This window comes from Eretmochelys imbricata, chromosome 23, assembly GCF_965152235.1.
Source record: "Eretmochelys imbricata isolate rEreImb1 chromosome 23, rEreImb1.hap1, whole genome shotgun sequence".
In the NCBI taxonomy this organism is placed as follows: Eukaryota; Metazoa; Chordata; order Testudines; family Cheloniidae; genus Eretmochelys; species Eretmochelys imbricata.
The window spans coordinates 4,723,789-4,750,920 of NC_135594.1; the positions used below are offsets into that span (position 1 = coordinate 4,723,789).

General features: G+C 52.3%; 1 protein-coding gene across 1 annotated transcript in view; it reads right to left on the reverse strand.

Annotated features, from left to right (window-relative positions):
- NPAS1 (neuronal PAS domain protein 1) overlaps positions 1-27,132 on the reverse strand; it is a 73,306-nt gene that overhangs the window by 41,655 nt on the left and 4,519 nt on the right. Inside the window, exon 3 of the mRNA XM_077840294.1 lies at positions 4,958-5,031. Coding sequence (XP_077696420.1) covers positions 4,958-5,031 — 74 coding nt within the window. The remainder of the gene's footprint in view (positions 1-4,957; positions 5,032-27,132) is intronic.

The window sequence follows — 27,132 nt, forward strand, 5'->3', positions numbered from 1 at the left end:
TCCCGGCCAGCAGCCACCGCGCTCCAGTTGCCCAGCTCTGACGGCAGCGCAGAAGTAAGGGTGGCCATACCGTGACCCCCCTAAAATAAGCTTGTGACCGCCCCTGCAACTCCCTGGGTCAGGACCCCCAATTTGAGAAACACTGGTCTCCCCAGTGAAATCTGATCTTTACCCTATACTCTACAGATTTCACGGGAGGAGACCAAATTTCACAGTCTGACACGCGTTTTTCATGGCCATGAATTTGGCAGGGCCCTACTTATGTGCATAGCTGCTTCCTTCTCTGTAACAGGCAATACTTAGTTGTGGCTCTTCTGAAATTTGAAAAACAGCATCAGCCCCGTAACTAGGCTTGGCAGAATTGGATTTTTCTTTTTCTGTAATTTTGATGGGTCATAGCGATGTTTATTTTGAAGCATGTTTTTGGATATTTATCGATTTAAAGGCTCACGGTTGTGCAAAATTAGGGGTTTGAAGCCTCTCTTTCAAGATTTTTATCCTTTTAAACTTTCACAGTCCCAGGAAATTGTGTGGGGGCGACAGACAACGGGGGTGGGGGGGTCAGACAATAATTATTGAATGACAGTAGAGGCTGAGATTCAAAAGTTAAAGCTTTAGAACGGTTAAAACACAAACTGTCCACGTCACGTGTCAAAATAGACAAAGTTAATACCCTTAACTCCAGCTCTCATGAGTTCTCAAGCAGTATTTTCCTTACGCCGCCTATCTGTACATTCCAGTTGTCATTGACGGAAATGACGTTTCCTTGCTTTGGTTTGTTTGCCTGCACACACGCGTGCTGTGAAATGAACGGTTCCCGACATTTACTGATAAAAGTCAAATCCTTCCAAGCTTAACCTTAACTAAGCAGGTTTTTTTCCCTTCAGATCATGTGTAACAGGGCAAGGTCTGCGAGGAGACGTAGTGCTGGACGTGAGACGGTGCTTTGAGGGGTGAGCGATCAGGGTGCTTGGATATTTCAGGGATGGCAGATCTCGAGAGTAAGGTTCTCAGAAGATCTTGTGCTTAAGAGATTAGGACTCGAGACACTGGGTTTCTACCCTGGCTCTGGCTGACCTTGGGTACATCGCTTAATCACTCTGGGCCTCAGTTTCCCTCTCAGTAAACTGGAGGTAATGATCCTCTCTTTGTTTATTTGGACTGTGAGCTCATTGATTCCAAGGGCAGATGGGACCACTGTGATCGTCTAGACTAGCTGCCTGTATAGCCCGGGCCAGAGAACTGCCCCGAAATCATTCCAGAGCAGCTCTGTTAGAAAAACATCCCATCCTGATTTATGAATCGTCAGCGATGGAGAGTCCACCACGACCCTGTGTAGGTTGTTCCAGTGGTTAATGACTCTCACCATTAAAAATGCATGCCTTATTTCCAGTCTGAATTTGCCTAGCTTCAGCGTCCAGCCACTGATCATGTTAGACCTGCCTCTGCTAGGCTGATGAGCCCATTATTCAATATTTGTTCCCCACGTAGGTACTGATAGACTGGGATCAAGTCCCCCCTTAACCTTCTCTTTGTTAAGCGAAATAGCTCGAGCTCCTTGAGTCTCTCACTATAAGGGATCTTTTCTAATCCTTTAATCATTCTCATGGCTCTTCTCTGCACCCTCTCCAATCTATCAGTGCCCTTCTTGAATTGTGGGCCCCAGAGCTGGACACAGGATCCCAGCAGCGGTCGCACCAGTGCCAAATACGGAGGGAAAAGCACCTCTCTGCTCCTGCTTGAGATTTCCCTGCTTCTGCATGAGCCCTTTTGGCCCCAGACCTGCATTGGGTGCTCATGTTCAGCTGCCCCCGCCCCTCAGAAAAACCCTTTTTCAGAGTCACTGCTCGTGCTACCGTAACGGCAACATTCCGCGTTATTCTGGGGTCCGAGGCGGGTTTGCTGCGTGACGCCTCCTGCCTGCACCCAGGGAAAGTTTGATGGTGGCTGCCTCAGAAATTCTACTTCACCGTTCCTGCCTTTTCCATCTTTGGGGGCTTGGGAATCCCTTGCCCCAGCAGGACAGCGCCCCTGCGTTGCCAGGCCTCTCCGGGGACTCACCTGGCGTCACTGCAACTAAAACAGGGGGCGAGGGTGGCAGCAACATGCTGGGTGCTGCACAGACCCACAAGATCTTGCCGTACACACAGGGACAGGAAAGAGCATAGCCATGGACCAGGATCAGCACGCAGGTCTGCGGGCTCGCAGTCTGGTGTCCTGTTCTCCAGACTAAGTTGCATCTCCTCTTTATGCACTTGTATGTGTTAGTGGTGACCTCCCAGCTCCTCCAGACATTCAGAGCAATCTGCTGCCTAATGTAAGTACTCAAGAAGCTCACCTTCGCCTCAGGGGCAATATAATTCCTGCTGGCCTGGGCAGGGGGAGAATCCCCAGTGCCCAAAGGTGGCAGCAAAATGCCCTAACTGCTAGGCCCATGGATGGCTGTGACGGCATCTCTAATATTTGTATCCGACTGTGAACTCTCCCAAACTCCTTGCCTCGGGTGATTTGTACAGGACCATTTAGGTTGGTTTGTAGATCCCCCCCAGTTTGATTCGGGCACAGCTCTCATTTGAGCACATAAAACCAAATTAAAACTGCTCCCACTCTCTAGCCCCCATGGCCATGTCATGCAACAGACACTTAGAATGGGATCCTGCCGATGGGACGAAAGGTGCAGACAGCCAGGGATTGCTCACCCAGCGCTGAGATGCAGCCACCTCTGGGGTGGGGCACCGCAAGAGGGATTGCTCACCCAGTGTCAAAATGCAGCCACCTCTGGCATAGGGCATGCAGCTGTTTATACAGTGATTGCTCACCCAGCACTGAGATGCAGCCACCTCTGAGGTGGAGCACCGCAAGAGGGATTGCTTACCCAGTGCCAAGATGCAGCTGCCTCTGGGATGGGATTCAGGGGCTGTTTATACAGGGATTGCTCATGCAGTGCTGAAATGCAGCCACCTCTGGGGTGGGGCTCAGGGGCTGTTTATACAGGGATTGCTCACCCAGCACTGAAAGGCAGCCGCTTCTGGGGTGGAATATAGCTATTGTTGGACAGCTGCCCAGTAAAATGATGCAGCAGTTTTAGGGGAGAAAGTATCCTGCTTCTGTTTGAAACTGCGGGAGTATTTAAGGAGGAAAAGTGCCATTACCCGGGACTGGATCAATATTCCAAATCCCATGGAAAGTGCCACGGGGATCTCTGACAACACTACAAGCAGCCAGGCCTTCAGTTTTGCATCTCCTGGGCATCTTCAGCAGCACAGCACCCCCTTGCACCGCATGGCGTCATCGCTAACTCAGAGGGGAAGAGCGCCTCCTACCCCACTCCCTGCAGCACAGCGCCCCCTAGTGGGGCGGTGCGAACTGAGAATGGGAGAGCAAGACTCCTACAGAGCCCCCCCCAACCCACTCCCTGCAGTACAGCACCCCCTATGGCCCCATTAGTGTCAGCCCTGCCTCTGACGGAAAAGCACCATCTCCCCGGTCGCAGTACCTTGGGGTTGTCTGACTTGTCACCAACCCAAGTACTGGGCCAGCCTGATCCTGCACACCTTGGGAGTTCAAAGCCGACACCGGGCAAGGGGCGATGGGGGCTGACACGTTAAAGGCATGGGCCATTCCCTTTGGATTTGGAGGGGGCCACAGCGCAGGCTGGGCTTGATTCCACATTGGTGCACGGAGAGAGCTAAAGGCCACCCGATGGGAATGCCGGGGGGAGGGATAGCTCAGTGGTTTGAGCATTGGCCTGCTAAACCCAGGGTTGTGAGTTCAATCCTTGAGGGGGTCATTTAGGGATCTGGGGCAAAAATTGGGGATTGGTCCTGCTTTGAGCAGGGGGTTGGACTAGATGACTGCCTGAGGTCCCTTCCAAACCCGATATTCTATGATTCACGACACAAAGCAGGCCACGCAGAATGGGGCCCCCCCGGGGAGCAAAGCGACGGGGAATCAGGACCCAACAGAGCCACCCCAGGAAAATTGCTTTGCCAGGGCTCCAGGCACCCCTCTGCCCTGTGTCCGTCACTGATCTGGGTGGGTGGCGGAGGGGAAGGGGAGAGGGCTGGTTAAAATATTACCTTATGCCACTTCTGACAATTAGGCAGCAGCCAGGAGGCCGCTGTCATGAGAGCTCTCCAGCGATAATTAGCCTGATCCATCGAGCTCGGCCACGCTTGCCCTGAAATGTCAGGGCTCCGAGCTGCAAGGGAAGGGGCTGGGCAGGCGCAGGGCAGCACCGGGAGCAGAGACTGTGAACCCGCCACCTCCCCCCTGCCTCCTCTGGGTGATCTGTAGAGCTTACTGCCAAAACAGGCCACGCTTCCCTAGGCCTGGGGTGGGCAGGGGAGACAGAGAAGCCAGGCTGGCCCAAACCAGTGAATGGAAAGCGTCCCATTGGCTTCAGTGGGCATCGGTTCAGGCCCATAGCCTGGGGAAACTGGGAGCAACTGGACCAGGTTCTGTGTTACATCCAGTGCCCATGGGGGCGGATCGGGGGTGTGGCCAGGGTGCACTGTGCTGTGGCTGTTCTCTGCCCCCCCAGAGCCCACAGGGGGCGGATCGGGGGCATGGCTGGAGCACACTGAGCTGTGGCTATTCTCTGCCCCCCACGGCCCATATGGGGATCGGGTCTCTCGCCAGCCAAGGAGGAGAGGGAACTGGGAGGGGAGAGAATGGGATGGGATGCGCACTCTGCTTTTAACAGAAGTGGGGCCCTGTTCTCCCCCCGATGCTTTAACCCCTTCTGGCAAGACAGGGAGTTTTCCTGAGCTCCTAGACCCCCCACCCCAACTATGCACCACCCCAACCGCCATGGGGTTTGCCCCCCTTTCTAATAGACACACACCATTGTCCCATCCCCCCCCGCCGCATTCCCCATTAGCCAGGCAATGCTCAATTCATCTCTCTCCCCAGTTTGGGCTCTGCATCCCCTTTAACCAGGGAAGCCGGGACTCACCTGCAAAATGTGTCCTCCCAGATGCTGTTCAAAGAGCTTGGTCAGCAGAGCTGCCATGTTCCTCCTGCCGGGACCTGCAGAGAGGAATGCAAGCGGTCAGAGCCAGCCCCCTGCTATATGGTGCCTTCTCCCCCTAGCCCGTGGGTGCAGGCTGCAGGGGGTACTCTGGCATTATGGGTGTGATCGTGAGGGACTGGGCCACACCAGTTCCATGCCTGATGGAACCAGTAGCCTCCAGCTCCCTCCTCTTGGCTGAGTCACTCTCCCCACCCCACCCTGTGCCTCAGTTTCCCAGTAAAATGGGTATGGTAGAGAATACGTCCCTTACTCCCCAGGAGCGCAGGGACTTCGTGAGTCAGTGACAGAACTTTGCCTGTCTTTAGCAGCTGCAATCAGAAGAGCTCAAAGCATTTTGTAAACGTGACTGATTTGCATGCATGCCGGGGGGCTGGCAGGTAAACCCCCATGTGAAGGATGGAGGAAACCACGGTACAGAAGTTGCTTAAGGCACCGAGTGAATCAAGGGAAGAAGCTGGAACAGAACCCAGGAGCTCTGGCTCCCAATTCCCTGCTTTAACCATTAAGCCCCATGCCTCCCTCCCAGTGTTGGGAATAAACCCGAGGAGCTGACTCCCAGCACCCTTCCAACCATTAGGTCCCGCTCCCCTCCCAGAGCCAGGGATAGAACCCAGGAGTCCTGCCTCCCAGGCCCCCTGCTCTAACCACCCGACACCACTTCCCTCCCAGAGCTGGGGATAGAACCCAGGAGTCCTGATTCTCAGCCCCCCCCATGCTCTAACCACTAGACCCCACCTGCCACCCGGTGGGAATTTTCCAAACCATCCTTGGCTTTGAGCGATACCCCAGTGGCTGATAGTGCTGCATTAGATCTGATCTGCCATGGGGGCGTAGAGCAGGATGGGGTGGGGGGATGCAGACTGAGACTAGACTGTGATGGGGATGGGGGGGGGGGCACAGCAGGAATCTCTGGTGCGGGACTGATCAATGAGCTGAGGAGGGCAAGGAGCTGGGATGAAGACAGGGAGGAAGTAGACAGCAGTACAGCCCCTGAGCCACCCTCCGGCCTGACATCCCTGCTGCAGCTGGAGACAGGGGGGAGAATCAGGGTCTCCTGGGCCCCCCAGAGTCTCAGCTGTTCTCACTTCGGGGCCAGGCAACTTGCTGAAACCAAGGCAGGGTCACGGTGAGTTACTTATGTTCCGCCTCCGCCGCCCACCTGGAGGCCCAAAACATTTGGGAGCGTGGAAGCTGTAGCCCTTCAAGCAAGGAGAAATGAGATGAACGAAGGGGGCGGGAGGGTTCTTCCCCAGCCGGGGTAACGGCTCTGAGCACATAGCCTGAAATAAGCATTGTCCACGCCGTGAACGTCAATCTCCCCCAGGCAGAGTTAATGCGAGTTATAACTCAAGTGCCATCCACACACAAGACACTGGTCACTCAAGGGCAGTGCTGTTTTTAAAGCTGGCTGCCCTGCCGGGGGAGGGCATGGGGGGGTCAGAAGTGACATCTCCACTTAGCCCAGCGCACCAGCTGCTAACACGACCCCTCTGTGCTGTGTTTTTTTGGCCAGGTGGCTGCTCTCACCTGAGCTAGGCTCAACTCTGTAGATAACGCGAGTTAACTCTGCAGCAAAGTCGTTGCCTAACGACTCTCACCCGTGTTACGGGGTCAGCCCCAACACGGTTACTCCTGATTTACACCTGGATCAGGGCGAAGGGAATCAGCTCCCTTGACTCCAATGGAGTTATTCTGATTTATAAAGGGGTGGGCAAGAAGGGAGGGATTGTATCTACCAGGGATCAGGGAACAAGTTTCCCTGAAGTCCAGTGAAATGTATAAGGCAGTGTCTGTTTCCTAGAGGTTTGGGGGGCGGGGGGATCTTAGAGAGCCAGGGTCTCATCCTGCATCTTAAACCACCCACACACACACACACACACACACACACACACCCCCACACACACACGGTTTGGTGAAGGAGGATTTGCACATCACACAAGCCAGAGAGACCTCACTGACTGGGGAGAGGGAGAGAATTTGCCATTGTCCTTTGAACATTCCAGGCGGATGGCAGTGGAATACTTATCAGCTCTGCATTCACAGCTCCCCCAAAAGCCTGAAAGGTTCACAGGACCTGAGCTTAACCTTTCTTTCAGGCTTTTCTCATTGCTACACAGAGCCCTGGCTCACAGCAGCTGAAGGCAAAGATCCCTGGCTCCTGGGGTCCACGGAGGAGCTGGAAGGGGGCGGGGGGCAGGAACAGAACTGTTCAAGGCAACACGGAGCGAGGCGGCTGCGGGTGCAGGGAAGGTGGCCGCCTCCAGGTTGAAGGCAGTGGTTCCCCATGGGTTTGCCCCAAGAGCTGGCCGAAAATTTTTTTTGCCAGAACTGTTTTCCGTCAGAAAACGCAGTTTTGTTGAATCCGAAAAGGGTCGATTTTGATGAAATTTTTGCTGGGAAAAAAACGTTAAAATAAATCAGTTCAACTTTCTTGCTTTGATTCATTTGGTTTCGACTTCTATGGCCCGTGGAAATCTTCATTTTGTTATATTGATACATGATATTTAATATCATATTTTATAGAGCTTATCCTTACATTTATAAAATAACGCTTCGAGGTTGTGAAAAGGAAACGTTCGCAGGCTTCCAAGAATGAATTCTTTGGGAATTTTCAATCCACGTGCCATTCTCAAAATTTCAACGCTTCGTTCCAATTCAGGACGAAAATGAGTTTCCCAGTGTCAGATTTCCCCACAGGAGGCAAATTCCATTTTCTGATCAGCTCCCTGCTTCACCACCTTTCTCAGCTGTCTCCCCACATGGGATAAACATGTCTCTTGACCCCGTTATGCCCCGCTGATGGACTGGACCTTTTCGTGGAAAAAAAACCCAATTTTTTTCAATGAAACTGGAACCAAAACATTAAGAGTAAAATTGGATGTGTGTTCACTTTCCTGTTTATATATTTTCTTTCTTTTCTTTTTTCCTTTCCTCCATCTCCCCTCACCCCTCCACTCTCTTTCTCTCTGGAGCACGCACACTCTCTTTCCTTCTTTCTCTTTCTAAATTGGCTGAAATCAAACTCAGGAGTAGCTGGGCAGGAGTCTCTGGCCCGGGTTATTCAGGAGGTCAGACTAGATAATGGTCACAGTGGTCCTTTTCTGGTCTTAAAAATCTGTGCATTTATAGGGGGCGGAAATCACTAAATTTTTAAAAACTAATCAAAATTGAGTCTGTTCTGAACTGTCTGAAAAGAAAAGAGTTTTGACATTTCAAGGGGAATTGGCTTTCTTTTTTCAGCCTGCTCTATTCCCTGCCCTCCCCGGCTCTGTCCCATAAGCCATGTGGTGTGGGTGCAAGAACCTTCTCCTCTGCTGCTCCAACTTTCATGTATCCTTCTGCCTCATTGTCTGCCCCCTTTGTCCAAACCTGGAAGCATCACCTCCACCCTCACCCCCAAACCCCTTTCCCATACACTTTCATTTCCCCATTGTCCTCTGTTACCGTAAAACTCTCGCTAATACGAGGATCTTTCCTCTCCTCAAAGAATTAAGCACAGAACGACAGTGCTGCTTTATAAAACACAAGGGAACAGCTGTGAGACGCTGAAGCAAGTCACTCCCCTGCCTTGTGCCTCAGTTTCCCCATATGTAATAATAATTCCCCTACTTCCTACGGGGATCAGGAAGGTAGTTCCGGTTTGTAAATTGCTTTGAGATCCTCCACAGGTGCCAGACAAATGCAAAATGATCACTTAATAGTAACACTTTCCTCTCCTACGTGGATGCTTGATCTGAAAGCACTTTACAAAGGTGGTCAATATCAGAGCTGGGTGAATAACAGATTTTTTGATTCATTGGCAATTCCGAAAAGTCTAAAAAAAATGGTTTTGGGTTGGACCAAAACCAAAACTTCTAGACACGTTTGGCAAATGGAAAAGTTGAAAAAATACCCCTCCTCTTTGGGGTCAAATCAGAGATTTGGTTCTGACAAAATCAAACTGTCTTGTTTTGATTTGACTATTTTTTAGTTTAAAAAATCAAATCAAATCAAAGGAAACTTTGAAATATGAAGTTTTTGCAAACTGGGGGGAAAAAAAATCACAGTGAAATGAACCCGTTTGAGTCTTTTGGAGTTTTTTTGTTTTTCCTAAATCAACAATTTATCGAAATCAGAACAAAGTCACAGAACATTTTGGGGGCGCTGAATCGGCATTTTTGGGCCATGAACCTTTCACCTGAAAAACGTCACCCAGCTGTCGTCTGTATTGTTCTCCTCATTTTACAGCAGGGAAATGTGAGACACAGAGCGAGGAAATAACTAGCCCAAGGTCACCCAGCAGCCCCTGACAGAGCTGGGAATAGTACCTAACTCTCCCACATCAGCGCTCTATCTGCTCCTCCACACTGCCTCGCTATGCCATTGCAAAACCAGTTCTGCAGGGTACCCAGCAGTCCAGATTAAATAGTGTGACGGTTTATTATATGTATTGCGGTAGTGCCTAGGAGCCCATCATGGGCTTGGACAGGGTGACCAGACAGCAAGGGTAAAACATCGGGACGGGGGCAGGGGGCAATACATGCCTATATAAGAAAAAGCCCCCAAAATCAGGACTGTCCCTATAAAATCAGGACATCTGGTCACCCTAGGCCTGGACCTCATTGTGCCAGCCACGGTAAATATTTTTTGCTATTAGGTGTATTATGGTACCACCTAGGAGCCCCAGGACTCCATTATGCTGGCCTTCATGGACCAGTACCCTACGTGCTCAGGGCTGTACATTTCTATTGTTATTAGGTGTGTTACGGTAGAACCTAGGAACCTGTCAATGACCAGGACCTTATTGTGCTAGCAGCTGTACATTTTTATGATATTAGGAGTATTACAGTAGTGCCTGGGAACCTGTTACTGACCAGTACCCCATTGCGCCAGGTGCTGTACATTTTCATTGCTATTAGATGTATTATAGTAGCATCCCCAGTTATGGAGGAGGACCCAATTGGGCCAGGTGTTGTACATTTTTATTGCTATTAGAAGTATTACGGTAGCACCGAGGAGCCCCAGTCCTGTACCAGGCCCCTAATGCGCTAGGCGCTGTACAGACACAGAACAAAAAGCCAGGCCCTGCCCCAAGGAGCTGACAGTCGAAATAAGGTGCCTAATATCTAGCCGCGGGAGTTTGCAACTGACACTTGTCCAGAGCCAAGTCTCACCATGCGCAGACACCGGCCATGGGCAGTCAGCAAGGGACTGACAGTGAGTTTAAAAAGGACCGGGGCCCAGGAAAATCAGCCCCATGGATCTCAAGGCCCAAATGGGCATGGCTGGAGGCAGGCTGAAAGGCTCTTCTCCCCACACCTTGTTAGCCCTAAAGGGGCGAGGCGTGTGGAGGGTTCCATAAAATTTGCAGTGCACTAAACTGGGATTCAGAAAACCTGGCTTCTGTTCATAGAGTTCAAGGCCAGAAGAGACCAAAAGCTCTCCTAGTGTGTGTGACCACCGGTACATCGCAGGCCGCCAACCCCTCCCAGCAGCCACATGCTAACCCCAACAACCGAAAATCCACCACAGCCCACAGGAGACGAGACTGTTGCATGTTACAGGCAGAGAACAGGAGGGACCGAGGGCCCCCTGCCATGGCATGGAAATGGTTAACTGAGATCTACCCAGGTAATCGGGGGAAGAGACCTGCACCCCATACTGCAGAGGAAGGCGCAAAACCCCTCAGGGTCCCTGCCAATCTGACCTGGCGGGTGGATTCCTTCCCGACCCACACATGGTGATCAGTTCAACCCGGAGCAAATGAGCAAGAACCAGCCAGCCAAGCACTCGAGAGAGAGAGAACGCTTGGTGCCACCTCAGAGCCCTGGCCCACCCCGTCCAGTATCCCATCTCCAAAGCTTCAGTGGAAGGCAATAAAAAGAAAGTTTCCCAGAATGCATTGCAAGGGGGGAAAACCCTTCCTGACCCCTGCATGTGGCCAGCTGGAGCCCTGAAGCATGCACTTTAGGAACATAAGAGATAAAGTAGAAGTGAGCCCTGCCCCCTACAATCACAAGAGCCCCACCATACCGTCCCACTCAGAAATTTGTCCAGCTCCCTTAAAACTAATTAAATTGCTTGCCCCAAAACTCCTGTTGGGAGGCTGTACTGGTGTAGCATCCCAGTCAAACTATAGCCGCAAAGGACTCCTAGTGTGAATGCAGTTTACACCAGCAACACTGAGCTTTTACTGGTAAAACTTATTCCATCCCCCTAGAGTTAGACAAGCTGTACTAGACCCCACTCCCCTCCCAGAGCCATGACAAGAACCCAAGAGTTCCGACTTCCAGCCCCTCCTGCCGCTCTATCCACTAAACACCACTCCCCTCCCAGAGCTGGGAATAGAACCCAGGAGTCCAGACTCCCAGCCCCCCTGCTCTATACCAGTAAAAGCTCAGCTTTGTCAGCATACTAGGGGCTTCTGCCAGCCCAGCTATGATGCTCAGAAATCTCTTCTCATCAGATCCCCTGGCCAACCCAGCTACGTTGCAGTGTAGTGTAGACATGGCCGTATCCTGCTCTAGCTATTCTCCACCCGAACAGGAATAGCCACTCTGATACAGCCACCCCAAAGGGTTCAGTCCTAAGGAGGACTAAACCCGTAACCGTTTAAGCAGCACAACTTTCTCCTACCGAAACGCCCACCCTAAGACAGTGGCAGACATGGGGATGGAACCCAGGAACCCAGAGCGCTAACCACTAGCCCAGACCACCTCAGGAAGCAGCTGATCTCCTCTATTAACTGCGCAGTCATTTACACGCATGCAAAATGCTCCCGTTTCGAAGCAGACATGGAATTAACCTCTAGGACCAGCACTTAACAGATGCCCTGCAGGGCTGGAGGAGAGAAGGGGATGGGGGCAGAGAGAGTAAGTCTTTTCTTCCCAGGACCCTACTTTGGAAGAGAAATATTATTTTACAAAGAATTAAACAAAAAAATATATAATAATAATAAAATAGCTGCAGCACCATGCAGCAGCTAAGATGGCATTTATAATCGCTCCCTCTGTTATCTGTATGAATTTACTTGTAACTAACAAACACAGAGCTCCCTTGACAGACACGCCGAACAATGCAAACTCCACTAATTGCCGCAATTTTCTCTGTCATTTTCTTTAATTCCTTCATTTCGCCTCTCTTGAAATAACCCCGCAGGTCAGACCGAATGCTCCTATAATTAAAAGCATTTAATGTAGGAATTAGAAAGCTGCTAGGCTGGGAGGGGGGGAAGGAGGGGGAGACATATATATATGAAAAATACCTTCTTCTTTTTCTAATACTTTGAAAGTTGCCAACTCTTAAAGTAACAAAGCACCTAATAACAACCCCTGCTGTTCGTCTCAGATTCAATGGCTCCTTGGTCTGTTAGGACAGGTTCAGAGGGAGGAAAGGGGAGCCAAGGTCTTATACTACGTTTGTAGCATCCATTTCCGTTCAGCAGAAACTTTAAGTTGCAGAGGAGAGTGCCAGGTAGTGGTTAGAGCAGGGTCTCTGGGTCACTGATCTCAGGGTATCCGGACTCCTGGGTTCTATGCTGTAGCTCTGGGAGGATGGTGGTTAGAGCAAGGAGACTGGGAGTCAGGACTCCTGGGTTCTATTCCTGGTGCTAGGATGGAGCTGGGAGTTCATGCTGGGTTTTGTCCTATGGCTCTGGGAGGGAAGTGGGGTCGAGAGGTTAGAGCCGGGGAGTGCAGTCAGAACTCCTTAGGACTTATTCTGTGGTTCTGGGAGCATAAGGGATCTAAGGACAGGAGAGAGGACTGGGAGTCAGGACTCCTGGGTTCTATCCCTGGGATGGAGATGGGAGACAGGATTCCTGGGTTCAGTCCTCTGGCTCTCAGAGAGAGTGTGGTCCAGTGGGTGGCTGGGAGTCAGGATTCCCAAGTTCTGTGTGCAGCTCTGTCCCTGACTTGCTCTGTGACCTTTGCCAAGTCACGGCTTTGTGCCTCAGTTTCCCCTAGGGCAACAGGGGCTGCGAGAATGAGAGAATGTTTGCAACGCATCTTTAGAAGCTGCTTCATAATAACAAGCCCTTCTGTGGCAGCCTCCTGCCAGGAGAGAGCTCCCTGCTTTGCCAGTCAGACAGATTATTACAGTGGTCCCTTTGGCCTTGGAGACTCTGACAGCATTAAGGAACTAAGCGTCTCCTGAATGGAGAAATAACCTGCCCCAGCCCCAGGAGATGCTGCAAGACATCAGCCTGGCAGGAATGCCTCCATGTGATCACATCAGCCAGCAGGTCCTCCCTTATTATGTGTATTACGGTAGCACCTAGAGGCCCAAACTTCATAGACAGACAGTCTCTGCCCCAAAGAGTGTACATTATAGTCTAAAAGGCACAAAAGACAAAGGGGCAGACAACTGAGGCACAATGAGGGGAAGTGACTTGCCCAGTTGGCACAGCTGGGAACAGAACCCAGGTCTGGTGGCTTTTAGGCTAGGCCAGGCCCCTCACCACTAGCCCACACTGCCTCTCGCTTGGGAGGGTAGCCCCTCTTTCTCTATCCAGATGCCTGTATATGCTCCCTGCCCCTCTAATATCTGCACACTGCCCAGTCATTAACGAGCCCTTCATCACAGCCCCCCGGAAGCAACGGTAGGGGCATAAGCCCTGTCATACCAAGGGGGAAACTGAGGCAGAGAGCGCTCACGGGACAGATGTTTGGAAGCACTTGGCATACTGAGTGCAGAGCCCTGTTGATAGTCTGGCCCTGATGGTAGGCACTGGGCACCTGAGAAAATCTTGGTGACGTGACGGGCCCAAAGGTCACAGAGGGAGTCTGTAGCAGAGACAAGAACTGAACCCCAGTGCTGGCCCAGCACCTTAAATACTAGCCCATCCTTCCTTCCCAAACCCCCGCTGCCTCATTCTCTTCACCCACTTCCTTTCCTGTCCCTTCCCAGCCCACACTGCTCTCACCACTCAGTCATACTCCCCTCCCACAGCTGGGAGGAGAACCCAGGAGTCCTGACTCCCAGGCCTCTAGTCACCAACCAACACTCCCCTCTAACCTGCCCCGGGCGATTTTCCCACAGGTGTTCATTGCCAGTTCCAAGGTGGAGGGCGGGACGGCAGGTGAGCGAGAGGCCAGTTCCTGCCCTGACACAGGAACACGGCCCGTGGGTTGCCCCAAACAGCCTGGTGCCTGCCAGGCCCTGGGGGGCTTGTCTGTCACTGGATCACGGAGCGCTGGCAAGTACCCCTCCTATTGAGCACCAGAGTAGAGACGCCAGCAGGAGGGAGCAGTGGGTGGCCCGGAAGACTGGGCACAACCAGCATAGCAAGAGGGCGAGCTCCCCCCCCACGCTTCCGGGTCTGATGGGGGCATTCCCATTCCATGGCTCACCCAGCCCATGGCCTCCGGGCTGGTGGTTTCTGGAGGTAGCGGACCCCAGGTAGGAGGAGTTCAGCCAGCAGCTGTTTGCATCAGAACATCCTGGCTGACGTTCACCCGCCAGGTTCCAGCCCCAGGGCCCCGTGTTGCCAAGTGCCAGCCCTTTAATTCTGGGCAGCACCTATGCCAGACCCTGCAGCCCTCTCTCCTCCCGAGCAGGAGGGTGTCACTGCTTTAGCCCAGTTGCCACCCCACCGATTTAGCCATGGCCTCGATTTCTAGCCACCATTAGGGCATGATCCTTCACTGCCGCCCAAGCCCCTAGTGCGATCCCTTGCACCGGCGTGCAAAGTTAGCGTGAAATGCATGAGGCCTGGGGTCAGGGCCTCACACTGCCGAAACACAAAGGGAGGAGCGGATCGGTGCAGTCGCCTTGCACGACCGCTTGGCGCTGGTGAAGCAGGAGAATCAGGCCCTGGGCGTCAGAGGGGAGCAGCCTTCAGCACAAGCCATTGCGGGGGGAGGGGGAGAGTGGGGAGGTTTGGGGAGCATGCCCCCCTGCACTTGCAATCCAGTCTGCCCGCTGGATTCAGGTCTTTGAGGGGATAAATATACCCAGCTTCCCCTTCCCTGCTGTGGGGACTTGCCCGACAGCACTGCTGGCTCCCCGCCCTACCCCGCTGGAAGGTAAGGGCTTGGAACGTACATCCTCCGATCCTGGGCCCGGATTCAGCGCTGGGCTCTGGCCCCTTTTATGTCATGGGGCTGGAAAGCGGGCAGCTCCCCCTAGCTGGGAATTCTGAGGGGGGTCCTGGGATGGTGAAGTCACCATAGGAGGCTGAACTAAGATGGAGTCGGGTCCCTGTGAGAAAAGGGCGCATTGGAGCCCGAAAGCTCAGAGTCACCGAGAGCACGTGGCCTGCCCTTGTGTGGGTCCTTGGGGCTTCCCCCCAGTGGCTGTTTGAAGGTGGGGTACAGCACAGAGCCTGTAAATCCGTGACCGTTCCTCTGGCAGTGTGGGCTGGACACCGTCCCCGCCCCCCACAGCAGCCCCCTGCACTCTGGGCTGCCCCATGGGAAGTTAAGACAGGGCCACCTTCCCCCGACACCTCCCCCTGCCAAGGGAAGGCGCTCAGTCTCCATGGCCCAGTCTGGCTTTGGTCCCTGCTCTACAGTGGCCAAGGAAAGGGCTAGTGTCACCCCAGCTCCGAGCCCGCCTTGTGCATCACAGCCAGCAGCCCTAGGGTTAATTCTGTCAGCTGGATGTACAGCGCCCAGAGAAACTGGACCAACGAGGGGACAGGGTTGGGTGGGGAGATCAAGCTAACGAGGCCGAGTTCCAACAGCGATCTCTGCCCTTGGCTGTGCAAGGATCTGAATGTCAGGCCCTCTGGCTAACGAGAGGTTTAATCGCTGAGATTAGAATTAATTCCTTGGTGAAGTTCTGTGCTGTGGCAGGGGAAGAGGGGCAGAAGGGAGCCACTGCCAGGTCTGAGCTGGGGCTGGTCCTGTCCTCGTCTGACCAGTCACTGCCCCAGTCTCAGACCCCAGTTAGAGCAGGCGAAGGGGTGTTCGGACTTCTGGGTTCTCTAACCAGCTCTGGGAGCGGAGGGGTGGTTAAAGCAGGGGATTTGCAAGCTAGGACTCCTGGGTTCTATTCCCAGTTCTCAGAAGGGAGTGGTGTCTAGTGGTTGGAGACGGGGGGCTCAGAGTCAGGTTCCTGGATCTTGGAAGGGAGTGATGCCTAATAATATAAGCAGTGCAGACTGGGGTCAGGACTCCTGGGTTCTATCCCAGCTCTGGGAGAGGAGCAGTGTCTAGTGGTTAGCACAGGGGTGGCTGGGACTCAAGACATCATGGGTTCTATCCCCAACTCTTCTGCTAACTTAGTGTGACCTTGGGCAAAACACAAAACAGTGAAATCACAGCACCACCGTTCCATGCCTCGGTTTCCCCCTCTAAATGCTACTGCAGTGAGGAGGGGAAGCAGAGGTCACAGGCAGGAAAGACTGGGCTGTAAAACCAAATCAGTGGAGCAACTCAACCAAGGGAAGGCAAAGAGCTATGTTTCGCTCACTACCAAAATGATACTAAACCTTACTCCGTCCACATAGCCAGGGGCAGGGAGCAGTGCCCTCTGGGTACTACCATAACACAGATCACAAGGAGATTCCCCTCGCCAGAAGGGATGCTTAGAAGGCGGCCCCAGGCCGGTCACCCAGCCAGACGGTGCTGGGCTCATCGTGAATTTTTCAGTTCCTTGGCCATTCCAAAAAAATCATTTCTGACTGAAAGAAACATTCTCTTCAACCCGAAACAAAACACTCAGTTTAAAAAAAAAAAAAAAATGGGAAGGAAATTTCCAAACAAAAAGTCATTTTGAACCGAAAACCCAAAACATTTGCCCTGTTTCGGAATACTTTTCAACACGCCACATTCAGCGAAACCAACACGCATTGACAAAATGTTTTGGTGCCCCAAATCTGGGGTTTTCACTAAAAGAATGCAACCAGCTCTTGGGGCTTGTCAAGACGAGGAGTTAGCGCGTGTCAAACTTGGATGTGACTCCGCTGCGCACAAAAAGTTGTCTGGTGCGCTTTGATCTATTCTGCTTTGACACAGGAGTACGGCATTGCACACTACAGAAATTTGAGTGTGCCGTAGCGGGGTCCACCCAGACGGAGCGTGCAGCAGGCTAGTTAGCTGTAGAGTCATGCCCCAGCTTGCCGGGCACCAACTCTTCATCTAGACAAACCCAAAGTCTGACCTACACAACCCATGCCAGAGAGCCTCCCTCCTCCACAGGTGGTCCTGCATCCAGCCCATATCTGGTGGTGGAGCTAGAAGAGCATAGCTTTTGAAAATAAAAAGATACCAAGACTGAGACAGATTTTCCCTAAGGGGAGGCTCTCAGCTTCCCTTCTTGAGCTTGCCCTCCCCTGACATAGAATTTGGGGTTTGGGCTTTAAAGTTGGTTTGCTTTGTTGGTTTCACCCCAGCCCCAATCTCTAGGAAACTAGAAAAGCCCAAGCACATGTGCATGCCCAACACGCTCTCTCCTGAGCTGAGACTTCTCTTTAAAAGGCACCTCACTTCCTCCCTCCCCCCGCCACCTTCACAAAAAGACTCCTTCCTTTTCAAGCCAGCACTGCTGAATAATTGAGCAGGATATTCTACTCGGCATGAAAGAGGCAGGGCTCAGTTCTCGCTGCCCGTGTTCCAACAAGCTCTCTGGACCCCTCCGGGGGCACCAAGCCACCAACACACCTCTCCCCGCCTTTGACCCCACTTTGAAGTGGGAAGTGGAAATTTCTGAATCTTGGGCACGGGACGCCAGCCCCAGATACTCAGAGCCTGCAGCTTTACCATCACACCGTGAGTTCTGATGGTCTCTGATCGGGCTGGTGGTCCAGTGAAACAGACAGACGGACCAAACCTCGTACATAGAAAATTAATCATACACCAGGACAGGTCATCAACTCCGCAACTCGCCTGATTTGAACCATGGTATTTGGTGGGGGGGGGTTGTTTTTTTGTTTTTCAGCCCCCAGCTGCAGGAGTTGGTGATTCCCTAAAAATCACAGCTTCTGCTTCAAGAGCCTCAGGGTGGCTTGGGAGTAGGCTTTTCGTTACATTATGTGTCTGTCCAAAGCCCAGCACGGGGGGGGTCCTGCTCCATGATGCAGCACATAGGTGCTACTATAATACACCTAATAGAAATAAAATGTACAGCACCTAGCACAATGGGGCCCTGGGCCATGATGACTGCAATGTCTAGGTGCTACCGTAATACATCTAATAGCAATAAAAAATATCCAGTGCCTTCCAGCAGAATGGGTCCTGGGCCATAACTGGGGTTCCTAAGTGCTGCCATAATACACCTAATAGCAATAAAAATGCACAGCATCTAGCATAATGGGGGCTTGGTCCATGACTGGGCTCCTAGGTGCTACCATAATATACCTAATAGCAACAAAAATGTATAGCACCTGACACAGTGGGGTTCATGAGTGGGGCTCCTAAATGCAACCATAATACAAATACATAATAATAATGCCACTTCTACCTTCAAATTAACCAAGGGATTGCTGGGGAGGTGTGTGTACATGTTGGTATGAAGATATGGCAAATGCAAACCCTGATCACTTTCCTTGTACGCTGAATCCCATTCCCTACCCCTGCTCCTGTCTGTCTGTCTGTTTCCACTGAAAGCCCTTCTATGCAGGGTCTGTCCTACGGATCAGTACAGCACCTGAGCCCCCTAAACACAGAGGATAACCCCAAGCTCTTATAGTGCTCTTTTCACTAGCAGATCTCAAAGCACTTTACAAAGGAGGCCAGCAACATTATCCCCATTTTATAGACAGGGAAACTGAAGCCTGGGGGCAGTGAAGTGACTTGCCAAAGGTCAGCATCTCAGTGGCAGAGCTGGAAATAAACCCCAGGTCTCACAAGCCTGAACTCCCCACCTGGGGTATCACAGATTGGACCCTGTCTTGGGCTGCCGATGAAGCAGGTCGCTTCTCCTTCAAAGCAGAGTTCGGGGCTTGTAAAAAGCCGCCAGATCCACCAGTCCCTCTGTCTGTGGCATGGGTAAGACCAATGCTGGAATCCAGTTCTGGTGTCCACGTTTTTAAAAGGCTGTGGAAAAATGCCAGGGAGGAACAGAGCTCAAAACAACAAGAGGATCCAAAGGCAACTTGATTATAGTGTCTCGGTAGCTTCACAGGGAACGAATCCCAGGTACTCATGGGATCTACAATCTAGCAGAGAAAGGCAGAGCAAGAACCAATGGCTGGAAGCTAAAGCCAGGCAAATTCAAACTAGAAAAAAGACCCCTAATTTTAACAGTGAGGATGGTTATCCATAGGAACTAACACCCAAGGGAAGTGGGGGGGGTTCTCTGTCTCTTGATGGCTCCAGATCCAGACCAGCTGCCTTTCTGGAATATGCTTTAGTCCGACCCAAGCTACTGGGATCACTGCAAAGTTCACTGGGTGAAACTCTGTGGCTTGTGTTATGCTGGAGGTCAGACGAGACAATCTAATGATCCCTTCAATAGCCTTAAAATTGACGTATTCATAGAGCGGATCCAGCATATGGGCGGCAGCGTTCCAGCATCTTTTGATTTCATTGGGATTTGGAGATGGCACGCTGGGCCGCAGGGGCGAGAATGCAGGCCCGGCTCTGTGACCCTTTTAATCACGGGTTTCTGTCCAGACTAAGGACCCACAGCTGGCCTGCTTACCTGCTCACTTAACACCTGGCAGTCTCATGAGCGTGGCTGGGCCCATTTCAGCCGCCTGGCTGGCCCAGCAGCCCAACTGGCTGAGGAGACTAGCAGACCCGCTCTTGAGATCAGCAGCACCAGCAGGCTGCTCAAAGCATTCGCCCACGCCTCACTCAGCCTTGCCCATCATGGCTCACTCCAGGTAACCCGGTTCTGACCCACGGCTCTGATCCCTGACTTTGGCTCTGACCCAGGCCTCTGACCCCTGGTTCCTGACTCCTGCCGGCACCATGAGGCCTGACTCCGGCTCCATCCACTAGGTGTGACTGCCCACGCCCTGGTCCTTAACAATTTCACTGCTGACTCTACCGGACAAGGGGGCCAGCTGATGCCAACCACGGTGGCAGACTTCACTGTCCTGCTGAGAACCCCCTCAAATTCACTTCACTCAGGCCACCAAAACAGCCACAGCTCTCAGCAACAGACTGACCCTGTTGCAAACTAGCTGGGCCCCTCCCCATGTCGCCGCCAATCTCCTGAGCCAGCCAGCCCCCTATTCAGGGTGCAGCTGTTGGCTGAAGAAGAGCTGGTGTCTGCTGAACAATACGAGATATTTTTATCCATTGAATGCTTCGATCCACTCAGCCAGCCGTGCATTCAGAGCACGAGGATCACGCCTCCCGGCTCCATAGGCAAGAGGACCACAAAATCTGCCTCAGGAAACTTGGCCTGGTTAATTTATTCAAGAGAAGGCAACTTGATTGCGGGTCACAAGCACCTACGCCCGGAGATTTCTGACAACGGAGGGCTCTTAATTGAGCGGACACAGGCAGAAGAAGAACTCATGAATGCGGGTTGAAGCTGGCCAAATGCAGACTGGAAACAGGGGTGAACATTTTTAATGGGGCAGGGGAGTAATCATTGGAACAAATGCCCCAGGGTTGGCGTGGCTGGTCCACCACTCGGCGTCTTTCCAGCGAGAGCAGAAGGTCTGGGCTGGATGCAGGGATCACTGGGTTACGCAGGTCAGACTACGTGATCAGAATGGTCCCTTCTGCCTTAGCCTCTACAGGGCTGATTATCATTTACACTGTGGGGTGAGTGTCATTTATGGCCGCTTTAAGGTCCCAGTAACAAGGCCAGAGTGCTGAAAGGGGCCTTTGAATCAGGCTCTGGAGAGATGAATTGAACCGTCATGCCTTAGCATCCTCTCCTGCTTTGCCAAGGCATCATCCGACTGTCTTCATGCTCCCTTCCCTTCCTCAAGGACTGGTCCACCCAAATGAAACTCTTGGGGCAAATTTAGATTGCTGTCCAGGCTCACCAGCTGTGACCACTTCTCTGCTCTAAGCTCTGGGAGTGTGTGTGTGGAGCGGGGGGGAGGGGGTTCTGGCTGAACCCCCAAGATTCATGGCAAGCCAAACTCGGGGCTTTGATTCCAAACTCTCTTCTGTCGTTATTTGCCCAGCTCTGCTCAAAGCGTTGAGGTCACTGAATACACAGGCCCTTCCAGTCACCAAGCCCGTGAGCCCTTTGTAGGTCTCCTGCATGCAACCCCCCTTCCCAGGGTTGAAGATCCAGCTATCTTTCCCCCCACCATGGGGTGCGGATCGACTTTCTGTAGCGTGACACCAGCTCTTGTGAGCTGCTGTAGCCAACTCACGCCAGTGCCTACCCTCCGCCAACCATCTTATCTCGCATACACCAGTCACGCTATGAAGTTGGCAAGTTCTTAGTGGGGAGACATCCAAGTTAAAACACAGGGAGCAGGGCAAGTGATCCAATAGAATCCACTTTCTTTTCCAAGCCAGCGCCGACCCCAGAGCCCCAGTATGGAGCTAGGGGCGCTGTGCTATCAGCAGAGGGGTGAGGGCTCAGCAGGGGGCGCTCTCCCCTCGCAGCAGACTCAATTCTCCGTTGCAGCCCTAGGGGGCACTGTGCTGGAGGGAGAGGGCGCAGCAGGGGGTGCTCCCCCGTTGCAGTCAGAGCTGACCCCAATGTCCCAGCGCAGCCCTAGGGGACACTGTACTGCCAGATGGGGGCTCAGGAGGGAGTGCTCTTCCCTGGCAGCCAGCACTGACTCCAATGCTGCAGCATGGGTCTGGGTAGCCAAAGATGCTGTCTTTGGGATCAGGTATAAAACCAAGGCCCAGAGTCCATTTGCAAGAGCCCCAAGATGATGCCCAAAGGGCAGTTCTGCCTCCCTGTTTCTCTCCCAGACAGTCCTCCTTGTCCTAAATTGCCACGTGCCCAGTTGTTAAAAACAGCTCCTTGCCTTCCACACTCCACCCCAGCGGCAAATGCCTTCCAGCAGGGAGCAGCGAGACCTCCGTCTAGAAGAAGGGCTGCTTTGGGAGAATCCCAGCCCGAAAGCCAATCCAGCTGCTCCCCACCCGCCAGGGGACGCACTGGTGAATCCGCACCCAGCTCTCTGCTCCTTGGCTGCACAGGAATCCCACCGTGCAAACCCTGCCTGGCCAATTATCCCATTGCTCTGATTGAAAAGAAGATTCACAGATGTGTAGCCCATACGCCACTCCACTGTCCCCCCGGCTTCCTTCTCATGCACAACAACATCGTTAAAGTGAAGAATTCGGTCACTGTGGCCTCCCCCCAACTCGCCATCACTCCTCGACAAATTCCATATGCCTGCATTAACCCTTTGCAGCCCAATGCTTGTTTGTTCCGCTACAAGGCTGGAGGAAATTTAGCACAGCTGATGGTGGGCTCCAAGTCGGACCACAAACGGGGGGATGCTTAGATTTGATCTCTCCCTGCCCTTCTGGAACCTGGTTCCCAGTCCCAGTCTGCTCTAACCATTAGACTACACTCCCCTCCCAGAGCCAGGGATAGAACCATGCCACCCAACTCTAATCTCCCCCAGAGATTGCATAGGACTCAGGAGTCCTGACTTCCAGTGCCTCATTGCTCTAGCTACTGTCATCCGTCCCAGAAATTAATTCTTGGTTGAACTAAACACATTCTTTTATAAACACATCCCATCTTGATTTCAAAAACCGCCAGGGATGGAGAATCCACCACGATCCTTGGGAAGGAGTAAATTTTTAACAGTGAGAGTAATTAATCACTGGAAACATTTACCCAGGATTCTCCATCACTAGCAATTTTTAATTCAAGGTGGGATGTGTTTCTAAAGGATCAGCTTTAGGAATTATTGTGGGGAAGTTCTCTGGCCTGGGTTATGCAGGGGTCAGACCAGATGATCACAGCAGTCCCTTCCGGCCTTGGATCTAGAAACGTGGGGGCAGCTTTTTCCAAAATCTGCAATTCTGGGGTTCATACCCCTTCCTCTGAAGCATCTGGCACAGACCACTGTCCGAGACGAGAAACCAGGCTAGATGGCCCTCAGCTCTGATCCAGCCTGGTAGTTCACATGTTCCTAACTCAGCACAAATAAAATGCATTCAATCTCCTACTCCACCACAGATTGCTCGTGTGACCTTGGATAAGTCACTTTGCCGCTCCGTGCCTCAGTTTCCCCATCGTACATTGGGATAATAGCTCTGCCCTGCCTCCCAGAGGCGCTGTGAGGTTGAAGAATGAGAGGTGCTCAGATGCTGTGGTGAGGTGATGGGGGCTGTTTTCCTACCACCTCCTCAGCCACTTTCAATAAATAAATTATTCACACTCTTCTGCTAAACAGTACAACACAGACCTCTCCGCATCGCTGCATTTCAGCAGACCATTGGTGTTTTACAAGTACATGCAAGTCACCATGCTAAGTATACCGTGACCACTCAGAATGTCAAGGCTGGACTAGCACTCAGACCTCACTGCGTCAGAAGCCCAGACCCTGCCACTTCAACTAAAGGAGAATTACCATTAGCTGTTAGGAGTATAGGGGGTCTATGACACACAGGTGAGCAGTTCTGATCCCATGCAGCAGAGGGCATCGGTGCATGCACAGACAAGAGCCAGTCATGTTTTACCCACGGGCCAATGCTTTCCAAAGTGACTAATCATTTTGGGGGCCTTGCTTTTAAGGGGTCTCAAGCTGTGTACCTAGAAGGGGCTGATTTTCAGAGGGCGAGTGATTAGCATTTTCTGAAAATCAGGCCCCCCCCCCCACACACACACTTTTAAAAGCATCTTCTCAAAGTCTCTAGCCAGGTCTGAAAATCTTGGCCCGTGAAATCTGACTCCTCATCTAGTGGTTAAAGCAAAGGACACCTCTCCACCCTCTCCCAGATCTGAGACCAGAACCCTGCAATCCCGACACCAAGGCCCCCACTGCTCTAAACCCACTAGACCCTACTCCCCTCCCAGATGTCAGAGCAGAGCCCCAGAGCCCTGACTCCCAGCACCCACCAAATCAACAGAAGTTGGTCTTGGAGCCAGCAGGCCCCTTTTCAAACCTCAGAGATCCATCCCCAAAACTGGCAGCATCTTGCTGGATTTTTCTTTCCAGAATTCAGCTCAGCTTTGGGTGGCTGGATGACTCAGGGAAATCAGACTGCCTTTGCTGTCAAATTAGGAGCAATTTGAGCAATTGGGCTCTCTGCAGATGTTTAATAAACTGCTGATTATTAATCAATGTGACCTTAATATTTTCCCTGGTTAAGCCTGGAAGACTTTTGCTGTCAGCATAAATGCTGCTAATTTCACTAATGCAATTGATTAGGAAATTGGCCCCGGGTCAAAGATGCTAATTAGCACTAGAAATGGTTCGGGTCAACAGCTTTATTTGAGAATGGGGAGGGGGATGCATTACTTTAGGACCAGAGCAATAGCCAAATCCAGGGTCCTGTGAGATGATTCGGTGCCTGTAGGAGGAAGGAAATTGAGCCCAGGCAGGTGTGGGAAGCAGGAGAGATGCGGAGTTATGTTATAACCCTTGTGGATCTCTCACTCAAACACAGAGACATCGCTACATCCGGGAGCGGTGACAAGGGCCCAGATCCTGCATGCTATTTACTTGCCTGACTCCCTTCAGTAGCTAAACACCTTTGATGACCTAGAACCATGATTTCTATCAGCCGTCTCCCCTAGTCCCACTAAGGGCAGCTGAGTTTCCCTCCTCATCTTTGAGGATACAAGCGTCAAGAACCCAGGTGATGCTGTTACGGCAACCCCAAAAGGGATCAGGAATAACTCCCCTACCCCAGCCGGTGGAATGTGGGAAGCAGCAGCAACTGCCTGCCCTCTCTGCACAGGCTCAGAGATGGACTGAGAGCAGTAAAGGAGCATTTTAAGGCAGTGTTGCCTAGTGGGCGGGTTGCTGGCCTGAGAGTCAGGATGCGGTCCTATTCCCATCTCTGCCAGGCTAAAATCTCTCCTAGAGCTGGTGGTGAGATATCAAAAGGTTTTCCCGTCCCACATCAGGAAGAAAAGTCGAAACCTCAAAAATTTTCACGAACCGAAAAATAAAATAAAAAAAATATTTGAGTTGGGGTCAATTGAAATGTTTCCTTTTGATTTCAGGCAATAAAAAAATAAAAATTATTCTGATTTTGCTGAACTGTCTAAACAAAAAGTAGTTATGAACTAGAAAAGCAGAAAAATCAGAAAATCATTCTGAAAATATGTCAAAACAAAACACGGACGATTTGGAAATCCCCCCCCCCGGTGAAAAGTCTGTCTAAAATTTCCTGAGGAAATGTTCCCTTTTGACCAACTGGTATTTTCCGACAAAAATGTGTTTTAGCTGAAAGATTCCCAGCTGGCTGTGGTCGCATCCTGTGTGCCTCAGTTTCCCCAAACATTAGAGCCAAAACACTGCCTTCAAAGAAGGCTTTGAAATCCACGGATGAAAGGTGCTGTATAAGGATTATAACTGTACAGAGCCACACCAGTGTGCCAGTCCAACAAAAGGAAGTTTGGGTACCAGAACGGTGTATCAGCATGACTCGACCCCTAGGTCACCTGTATTCTAATGGAACAAGCGCTGCTCAGAGTCAGGACTCCTGGGTTCTAACCCCGACTCATTGTGTGACCCCGTGCCTCAGGATTATCTATCAGGAATAACGACAGCGCTCCGATCTGCTCCCCAGCTCACACGGTGTCAGGAAATTGGGATTATTTTGTTTGTTGTTTTCAAAGTAACGTTCATCAGGATATTTGAATGTGCGAGGGTATTTCCTACTGCAAAGGTGGGGGTCCAGTCATAACACGCAGGGCACTTTTAAGGCAAGAAAGGGCTCAAATATAGGCTTACCCCCTAAATAATAGCCTGCAGGAAAAGCTTTGCAGTTATCGCTTGGCACCTGGCGTGCTTTGCAGGTGGAAGCCAAGAGACAGGTTAGGATCCTCACTTTAGAGCTAGCGTAACCTTGTCCAAGGTCATGCAGTGTCAGAACTGAGACTAGAACCCAGGAGTCCTGGTTCCCAGGCCCCCACCCTTCTCTAAACCCTTGCTCACACCCCCTCTCCCAGCGATCCTGACTCATACTCCTCCCTACCCCCTGGCTCTAACCCCTAAACCATACTGCCCTCCCAGAAACAGAACCCAGGAGTCCTGACTCCTCCTCCCCACACTCTAACCCCTTGTCACGGGGCGGGACTCACCCCTGCGGCGCCTCCTGCTGATCTCTCAGGGAATTAGCTTTTCCAGCCTCCAGAGCGCCCTCTACAGGCCGGTGTCCTGCTTGCCGCTGGCCCCTGCGTCCCTCCCAGACACCAGTGCCCCTTTTACCCAGGGTGCTGCCCCCTGGCAAGTACCCCCCCAGTCTCTGGGTCTCCCCTCCCCGGGGAACCCCCACCCACTATCCCCACCTCACCTCAGTCTTTGGCTACTGCCAGTCACCACTGAGCCCCCGCACACTGGGGCGGACTGCAGCGTATAAGCCAATCATCACCGGCAAGGGGGGTTTGGACCTGCTGCCTCTGCCTACGCGTGGGCTGCCCCCTGCAACCCTAAGACCCTTTCTGGCTTTCCACTAGGCCTGCAGCCTGGGGGGTTTCCAGGCCAGAGCTCCCCAGCTCCCTTGGCCTTCCCCCAGCCCAGCGCCACCTCAGGTACCCTGGTACGCTCCCCAGCAGCCAGGCCCATCTCCCTCCACGGCTAGAGGAGACTCTGTGTTCCTGGCCCACGGCTCTCTGATAAGGGCCAGCTGGGCCCTGATTGGGGCGTGGCCCCCGCTGAGCCTGCTTCCCCCAATCAGCCCAGGAACTGCTTGCTCCCAGCCACAGCCCCACCCCAGGGCTGATTTCAAGCCCTTCAGGGCAGGAGCGGGTGACCACCCTGCTACACTCCTCCATCATACTTCCCTCCCAAATACAGCAAAAGAACCCAGGCATCCTAGTCCTCCCCATCCCCTGGCTCTAGCCCCTAAACTCCCAGAAACAGAAGCCAGGAATCCTGATCCCCCCACTCACAACTCCTAGGCCCCGCTCCCCATCATGGCACCTCCTTTCCCCCCTGCCTAAGATCCAGCTGCAATGATATCAAAAGCAGATCGAGTTCTCAGGCATCCTCTTGCCAAGCTCGTCATTATCATAATTCCTCTGCCAACAGATTTTGGCTCCGCGCGCCAAAGGAGACGCAAACTAAGCCGGCTGTGTGTCGGAATCCGTCTACGCGTGAATGTCCC